We start from the raw sequence: 8,430 nt of genomic DNA, 5'->3' as shown, positions 1-8,430 counted from the left end.
CCTGTCTGTGTGTGCGTGTGCTGAGTGGCATGCCTGTCTGTCTGGGTCTATGGGACCCCATCTGTCTGTCTCTCTGTATTCCTTCATCAGTCTGCTGTGTGGGGTGAGGTGACCCATCTCTGTACGCTCCCCCTCCAGCCCACGTGGCCCCTCCCCTCCTCCCCCTTCCTGCTCCAAGCGGCAGCTCAGCAGCGACTGCGTCTGACTCTGGCGTCTACAGAGAAGATCCAGCCGCCGCTGCCACCACTGCAGCCAACCACTTAGCGCGTGGGGAGGGGCCTCCTGCAGCCCCTCAGCCCTCCAGCCCCTAGGTCGCTGCCCTGCCTGCTTGAAACCTGAAACCCCCACCCCAGCGCTGACCCACCCCCACCCCGCCAAGGTGAGCACCTGAGTATGCTGAGGGGGTGGGGGGTGGGGAGGTGGCTCTGGCAGGGCAGAGCTGGAGGGTGGGGGTGGGTGGGAGGAGGCTCCTTGTGTCCAGTCTCCAGCATTTCTGGGCATGTGAGGGGTCAGACACACAGCCCTTGGGAGTCTGCATGTGCATGTGGCTCAGTGTAAGCATCTTTATTTGTGCACACACACATATTGCTATATCTCTGGACCTGTGTGCACGGGGGCAGCTGTGTGGTCATGTATCCCTGGTGTGGACACGTGTCTTGATGTGTACCCACTTCTATGCATCTCATTTGGGGGTCTATAAACCAATAAGACTACGTTCCTGTGTGAACAGGGCTATGTATGTCACCTGTGTCCCTGTGTTCTTGCATGTGTGTCATGTGGTGTCTGCCCTCTGTCCCTATGAATGTGTCTCCTGTGTCTGTCACCTGTCTATGCCTATGTCCTTGCATGTGTGCCATGTCTTTCTTGTCTATATGAATCTGTCATGTGTCCCAGTGTCCGTGCCATGTGTCTGTCCCATGTCTGTGTGACTCTCTCATGTGTTCTTGTGCCCCTGTGTATGCCATGTGCCTGTCTGTCCCTGGTCTATGTGAATCTGTAGGTCTCCTGTGTCCCTCCCACATGTGTGTCATGACCCCCCTCATGGCCCTGCATGCGCACACACGTGCCTCAGGTCTATGCGTGTGAGGTACGGACACACACGTCTCCATGCCTCCTAGGTCATGGAGTCCCTCTTTCCTGCTCCGTTCTGGGAGGTCTTCTACGGCAGCCACCTACAGGGCAACCTCTCACTGCTGGGCGCCAATGACAGCCTGCTGCCCCCGGCTCTGCTACTCAACACCAGCCACAGCACCTTCCTGCCCCTCGGTCTCAAGGGCTCCATCGTGGGGCTCTACCTGGCTGTCTGCGTGGGGGGGCTTCTGGGAAACTGCCTCGTCATGTATGTCATCCTCAGGTAGGCTGCCCCTCCCCCCAGGCGGCAGAGGGCGAAACTGAGGCAGGACTGTTCAGGGACTTCCTTGCTTCCCAGGGGAGCAGTCAGTCCTGAGACCCTGGACACTGTCCCTCCTGTCAGAGGGAGGAGAGGACTCAGGCCCATCCTGCTTGTTTGGGGAAGGTGAAGCTGTATGTAGCTCAGTCACCACAGTGACCACTCTCCCCAAATGACCTCACCATCGAGGTGTCTGAGGTGGGCCAGGATCCGTGTGAAAGGCACCAGGCCCACACACAGGACTCCCCACTGATGGCAGACGGACACGTGGGTCTGTGGTGCTGGGCAATCTGTGGCCCACTCTCCGGGTTTGAGGGCTCACGACAGGTGGCCCCGCTGTGGGTGGCTGGTGTGCTGGGAGTGGGGTGGGTGAGGGAAGACTGCAAGGAGTGAAGATGTCAGGGAGGGAGGGTTCTGACCAGGAGGCCATGAAGAGGAGAACGGGTGCCAGGGTGGGGGCAGGCTGGCGCCGCCACATGAGGGAGCCCTGACCAGGGATGTGAGCACCTGACCCAGGAAGCCAAGAGCCAGAAGATGTGCTCAGAGTCCAGAGCCATGGCCTTTCCACCTATTTCAAGGGTGAGCAGCAGATCGGGCCAGTGGCAGGGCCAGGAGTGGGAGAGCCCAGGCTCTGCCCGCCACGTGACAGTGACCAAGTCCCACTCCTTCTGGGTCTGGTTGTCCCCACTTGGACAGTGAGGAAGGTGAAGCAGAGAGCTTCATGTGTAAGCATGTGTGTGCATGTATACACACATGCACAAATGCATGTGCACAGAGGACGTGTGTGCAATGGCACAGATGCAACAGAAACACACGCAAGGCACATGTGTGCATGCGAGTCCATATTCATTAAAGTGCACATAGAGCATGCACACACCGTGCACATGTACACGCAACATGCATGTGTGCCTGCAGTGCAGGCATGTGTGTCTGTGTGCGAGTTGTATGCATGTGAATGCACATGTGTGTGCATGTAATACACAGCTAGACAAAGGATGGGCAGGAGATCTGGGCCACCCCATCCAGAGGTGCCTAGAAGGCATGCTGAGCTGGGGCCAGCGAACAGGGCGGCCGCACACCCATGTTTGCATTTGCTGTGTGGGGCTGGGAAGTCCTGTGAGCATCTCCCTGAGTCCAAGCAGGCAGGGAGGGTGGGGCTGTGATCCAAGGACGGTCACCAGACCATGCTCCGGAAACACCCTGACCACACGGCCCTGGAACAGCACATGGTGTCCGAGCTGGCGAGCTGGCGCGTCTGGGCCAGCTGCCTCCAGACTCAGAAGCATCCTGCCAACTCGCTCTGAAAGCGACTCAGAGCCCCAGAGTGTTTGTCCTCCATAGAGGGGACCACCGCTCACAGGCCTCACAAGTCTGAAGGCGCATGGGGTCCACGTAGAGGTGTCTGCGATGGTCTTTGCTGGGAGTACTTGAGCATAATCAAGATTTCTTTGTGCTTATTTTTAATCCTTCTCTCAGAGGTAGAACGAAACCACGGCTCTCTTATGCCAGCTAAATGAACACAGGAAGTTATCAGGGATAGTGCTGCCTCCATGCTCACGTCACCTCCACTCCAGCCCTCCCCTCCCACCGTCATCATCACCACCCCCTCCCACTCCCACTATCACCTCCACTCCACCCCTCCCCCTCCCAACATCATTTCCATTCATACCTCTCCCACCATCATCACCTCTAACACTCCCCTCCCACCTCCATCACTGCCGCCACCCCCATCATTAACACTGTGATGACCACTGCCATCAAATGCCCTCCACCCCATGCCTTCCACTATCACCTCCTCTCCTCCCATCCCATCTCATCCCCACCACCGCAGCCACCACCTCCCCGTGCACCTCCAATGCCCTCCACTGTCACCCTGCCACTCCTCTGCCACCACCACCACCACCACCACCACCACCACCACCACCACCACCACCACCACCGTCGAACTCACAGATAAGTGTGATGTGGATCGCAGTTTTCCAAGCACTGCTGCAGGTGCTTTGCTCCAGCCCCGCCCCTGCACCACTTCCTGTCTGTGTCTCGGCATGACCCAAGGTGCTGTGATGGGCTTCTGTGGGCTCTGAGAACCCCCTGGCAGCTTTAGGGGCAACCTTGTTAACAATGAGGGGTCTTGGGGCGAGACCCCACAGGGAGAGGACAGGGTCCTTCCCCTTTCACCACAGAGCAGAGTCCAGTGTGCCTCAGTGTCTCCAAAACAGACTTCAAGGGCCTCCGCCTTTCGTGTGGCCCAGGAGTCCATGAGCTCATTAGGGTGGCTGCCTAGCTTTATCCCAAGACCAACCTGGGCACCTCAGCTTGAGCACAGAGTCTGCATTAGACCAGGACCCTGTGTGGTCTTGGGGCAGCTGGAGGTGCTCGTTGCCGTCAGGTTCAGCAGGACGTGGAACGAAGCCTCCCTGACCCCTCGCCCCTCCCCACAGACACACAAAGATGAAGACAGCGACCAACATTTACATCTTTAACCTGGCGCTGGCGGACACGCTGGTCCTGCTGACGCTGCCCTTCCAGGGCACGGACATCCTCCTGGGCTTTTGGCCGTTCGGGAATGTCCTGTGCAAAACGGTCATTGCCATCGACTACTACAACATGTTCACCAGCACCTTCACGCTCACCGCCATGAGCGTGGACCGCTACGTGGCCATCTGCCACCCTATCCGTGCCCTCGACGTCCGGACATCCAGCAAAGCACAGGCCGTCAATGTGGCCATCTGGGCACTGGCCTCCGTCATCGGCATCCCAGTCGCCATCATGGGCTCTGCACAGGTTGAGGACGAAGGTCAGTGCGTGTCCCACGCCCTATGGCAGCCTTGGGCTTCCCGCCCACGGCCCTCAGCCCTGCCTGCCATCCCGTGCCCCTGTCCCGTCCCCTGTCCGCGAGCGTCTGACTTCCTTTGCCCACAGAGATCGAGTGCCTCGTGGAGATCCCTGCCCCGCAGGACTACTGGGGGCCGGTGTTTGCCACCTGCGTCTTCCTCTTCTCCTTCGTCATCCCTGTCCTCATCATCTCCGTCTGCTACTCGCTCATGATCCGGCGACTGCGCGGCGTCCGCCTGCTCTCTGGCTCTCGTGAGAAGGACCGGAACCTGCGGCGCATCACGCGGCTGGTGCTGGTGGTCGTGGCCGTGTTCGTGGGCTGCTGGACGCCGGTGCAGGTCTTCGTGCTGGTGCAGGGGCTGGGCGTGCAGCCGAGCAGCGAGGCCACCGTGGCCTTGCTGCGCTTCTGCACTGCCCTTGGCTACGTCAACAGCTGCCTCAACCCGATTCTCTACGCCTTCCTGGACGAGAACTTCAAGGCCTGCTTCCGCAAGTTCTGCTGCGCCTCCGCCCTGCGCCGGGACACCCAGGTGTCTGACCGCGTGCGCAGCGTCGCCAAGGACGCCGGCCTGGCTCGCCAGACCACAGAGACGGTACCGCGGCCCGCATGACTAGGCGTGGACCTGCCCCTGGCGCCCGTCAGCCCGCAGAGCCCGTCCACGCCCAACACGGAGCTCACGCAGGTCACTGCGCTCTAGGCTGCCCGTGGCGCCTCCCCTCGGCCCTGATGCGTGGCTCTCGGGTCTACTGGAAAGCCGGAGGGTGGGACGTGGTGACAGGGCAGTGAGCTGCCGAGGTCCTCATGTTGTTGGCTTGAACCCCCTGCCAAGGACCCTGTCTGTTTCCGGTCTCTCCAACATGCCTCCAGGACCCGCCTCTCCTCCTGTGCGTCCGCAGGTCTGCCCAGTGCCCCAGCCCTGTGGCTGCCGTTGACTTTGGAACCTGCCCAGTTGGGCTTGACACCGCCACCTCCTGCAGCACCTGCTTCCCTCCCCTTCCCTCTTGCAGCTGAAGGCCTCCTGCTCTGTCTGGGCCTCGGTGGCCTTGGATAGAGGTGGGCTCCCACTGGCCTGTGCTGCCCCAGCAGTCTGACTGCCTCAGGCCATCTCTGGGGCCCCACCTGAGCGCCCCTAATCTGCACGGTGTGAGTCCACTCCTCAGGGCCTGGATACGGAGGAGAGGGACTGAGGGACATCCAGAGAATGTCTCGTCCCTGACCAGCAGCCAGAGATGGAGGGGGCAGGGACAGTGACCCACTGCCTCCCTGCACATGAACTTGGCAGACAGCTGCATGCTGAAAAGCCACCCCCACCAGCACCTGGGGCTGAGCCGCAGACCCCTGCCAGGTGGCCTGGGGCCCTTGCACAGCACAGGACACTGGCACTGCCCTGCCTCCATGCCTGGCGGGGCAGGGACCAAGTTGTGAATTTCTTCCGAGTTACCATGCACCTTATGTATGTATGCATGCCCTAGCATCACCTGTGCTTCTCAACGCCCCAAGCCTGTCTCCAGGGCAGGGAGGGCCTTAATAAACACCTGCTCATGACTTCCCATGGCCGGCCTGGCCGGATGTTTGGGGCTGGTGCGGGGTGGGAGGCAGCTGGGGGCTCCAATGTGCTCCTCTTGTCCCACTCCGCCTCCCAGGTTGTGCAGGGCTGGAAGGGCCCTGACTAGGGTCCCCGAGTTTGTGGGGTCCTAGCAGCTGCTGTTCCTCTTGTTCAGCACATCCTGGGTGCATGTCCTCCTCCCAGTCCAGGGTCTATTTATTCAAAGGTCCACCTGAAGCCCAAACACCAAACTCACTGCCATCGAGTTGATGCCAACTCACGGCGCCCCTGTAGGACAAGGTGGACTCTGGAAAGAGGAGGTTTTCTACTCCTCTAAAGAGTTACCACCCACCTTAATGCCCCCTGCCCCCTGTATGGGTCTGAGGTGGGTGTTGGTGGAATGCTGGCCAGCATCCTGGCCACTGTGGGCCCCTGAGCCAGAGGGAGGCATGGTGGGGTGCAGGGTTGAAGGACTGTGTCCGTGGCCACTGGATAAATGACCAATGTGAAGATGGCAAACCTGCTTCTACAATACTTGGTACTGGGCGGGGGGCGGGGGTGGTGGTGGTGGTGGGAGCCTGTCCCTCAGAGCCGATGAGCAGCTCCCAGACCTCATAGTGACCCCCAGGACAGGATAGAAGGAAGGTCTAAGGGAGCAGCCCGGCATGCAGATTGGGGTAGTGAGGGAGGGGGGTGCTAAGGAGCCTGGTCTCCAACCCTGCCTGCTGCTCCCCTGGTGCCCTGTGCCCAGGGACAGGCACATCCTGTGGAGTGCCAGGGACTCCCTGGAGGAGGGCACAGCTGGCTCTGCATCTCCCAACCTCTGCCCACGAGGGTCCCCTGCTGGCCTCTTCCCCCCAGCCTCACCTCTGCCTGCTCCTCCCTGAATTCTCTCCCCATGTGTGTCAGTCTGGGTTGACTAGAGAAACAAATTCAGAAGACACTCATATGTGTGTAAGAGAGAACTTGATATCAAAGAGCAATTGTACATTAAGAAAACATGCCAGCCCAGTTCAGATCAAGTCCATAAGTCTGATATTACCCCATATGTAGATACTAGTTCATAAATTCCTCTTTAGACTCACGCAGCCCATGCAATGATGCTGAATGCAGGAAGATCACAGGTCAGTGGGTGGAAAGTCTTGTGGATCCAGTGGTGGTAGAAGCATCTCAGCTCTGGCGTGGGTCTCCATGTGGCTCCTTGAGCTCCAGGGCTATGGCTCCTGTGGCTTGTCAACAGAAATGTCTCACAAAGAGTGTGTGTCTGGCCTCCGGGGAGCTCTTTATCTCCATAGGGCCGCCAAATGAAGTCATCAAGCTGCAACCTGATTGACAGGCTAGACTCCACCCCTTTGCAAGTTGACAGGAGATTATGTAACTGTCATAGCCCACCTCCCTCCACCTGTGACCCCTCTGCCCTCCTCTCCCCTCAATCCGACCTCTGCCTGCTTCTTCTCCTCCAGCACCCCCTCCCATGCCCTTCTCTATCTCACTTCTATCCCCACTTCAGCTCCTGCAGCTGTCATCGCCTCCCCTCTCACCTGGGTCCACCTTTGCTGAGCCACCCAGCTTCCTCACTGGTCAGAAGGAACCCCAGGGTCTACGGGACCCGGGGAAGGTCAGGGGCTGGCTGTTGGGCCCAGAGCTGTTGGGGGTGTCGAGTGTCTGGAGATGGTGAGTTCCCTGAGGCTTTGGACTTTGACCACCGGAATGCTGTGGGCCCAGAGATGGCCCTGCCAAGGGTGGCCCTGCTGGGCATGAGCTGGGGGAGTGTGAAGGGGCAGTGGACTGGAAGGGAGGCCTGACTTCTTGCCCAGGTGCTAGGGCACAGCCTGCTCAGTGTGGCCCCTGGCAGGAAGTCCTTGGTGGGGACAGCCAGAGTTCCTGGGCAGGCACTGCCCCGTGGCCCCAGGCAGACCAAGCGCATCCCTGTGCCCCTCTTGGCTGGCCCACAGCCCTGGGTTCTGGGGGCTTGCTGGAACCTGTGCATCCCCCTCCCCTCAGATGTGGGAATGGTCTGTGGGTGCCAGCCTGGGTCTGGTGGCGCTAGCCTGATGCCACTGTGGGGTTGGAAAGATCTCGTGACTCCCAGATAGAGGTGTGGGCAGAGCAGGAGCTCCTGAACGCATGAAGGGCTGGGGCCAGGTTCTGCCTGGGCAGCCAGAGGACAGAAGGGCCGGCTGAGGTGGGTCACTGGGTCCCTTCTAGCGGCTGGTGTTCTTGGCAGCGTTTGCCCCCTGCAGTGCACACCGCCTGCCTGGGCCCAGGGGAGGTGTTGTCCCGAAAGAGGTGTTACCACAGGGGAGGTGTTGTCCTGGGGAGGTGTCCCAGGTGTTGTTGTTGACCCAGGGGAGGTGTTGTCCCAGGGGAGGTATGTCACAGGGCAGGTGTTTTCCCAAGAGAGGTGTTGTCCTGGGGGAGGTGTCACAGGGGAGGTGTCCCAGACAGTGGTGTTGTCCCAAGGATGTGGGAAGGAGGGGCAAGTCGCTGTGGTCTGGGCCCCCAGTCCCAGGTCTGGGTCCTTAGCTTCCTGCCTGGTTGGTCCCTATCCTGGGCAGTGAGGGGAGGGGCCTGGAGAGGAGTACCTGGGGGACCTCCATCCTGAGGAAGAAATAGCTATTCTCTGTGCCCACCCACATCTGCACCCCGGGACCATGT

The 8,430-nt window shown here is 60.0% G+C and overlaps 1 protein-coding gene across 3 annotated transcripts; it reads left to right on the top strand.

Moving 5' to 3' along the window:
- Positions 1 to 218: 218 nt before the first annotated feature.
- OPRL1 (opioid related nociceptin receptor 1) lies at positions 219 to 5,770 on the top strand. Of its 3 annotated transcripts, none has more exons than XM_045296944.1 (4): positions 219 to 379; positions 1,155 to 1,354; positions 3,832 to 4,187; positions 4,313 to 5,770. In XM_045296944.1, the coding sequence occupies exons 2-4, from the start codon at positions 1,338 to 1,340 to the stop codon at positions 4,834 to 4,836; spliced, it is 897 nt and encodes a 298-aa protein (XP_045152879.1). In that variant the 5' UTR covers positions 219 to 379; positions 1,155 to 1,337; the 3' UTR covers positions 4,837 to 5,770. The 3 variants fall into 3 exon arrangements, with proteins under 3 accessions (XP_045152879.1, XP_004716081.1, XP_045152880.1); XM_004716024.2 differs by having other exon boundaries at positions 1,119 to 1,354; XM_045296945.1 differs by having other exon boundaries at positions 368 to 379; positions 1,169 to 1,354.
- The last annotated feature ends 2,660 nt before the right edge of the window (positions 5,771 to 8,430 follow it).

Source organism: Echinops telfairi, unplaced genomic scaffold (genome assembly GCF_000313985.2).
Source record: "Echinops telfairi isolate 266 unplaced genomic scaffold, ASM31398v2 ScPeMD7_7414;HRSCAF=8452, whole genome shotgun sequence".
Classification (NCBI taxonomy): Eukaryota; Metazoa; Chordata; class Mammalia; order Afrosoricida; family Tenrecidae; genus Echinops; species Echinops telfairi.
This window is presented reverse-complemented; position numbering and strand designations above follow the sequence as displayed.

Bases quoted from the DNA above. Each gene is read 5' to 3' on its own strand.
- OPRL1 (XM_004716024.2), top strand. From the start codon at position 1,122: ATGGAGTCCCTCTTTCCTGCTCCGTTCTGGGAGGTCTTCTACGGCAGC. The intron at 1,355-3,831 runs GTAGGCTGCCCC...CCCTCCCCACAG, and splicing joins GTCATGTATGTCATCCTCAG to ACACACAAAGATGAAGACAG. The intron at 4,188-4,312 runs GTCAGTGCGTGT...CTTTGCCCACAG, and splicing joins TGCACAGGTTGAGGACGAAG to AGATCGAGTGCCTCGTGGAG.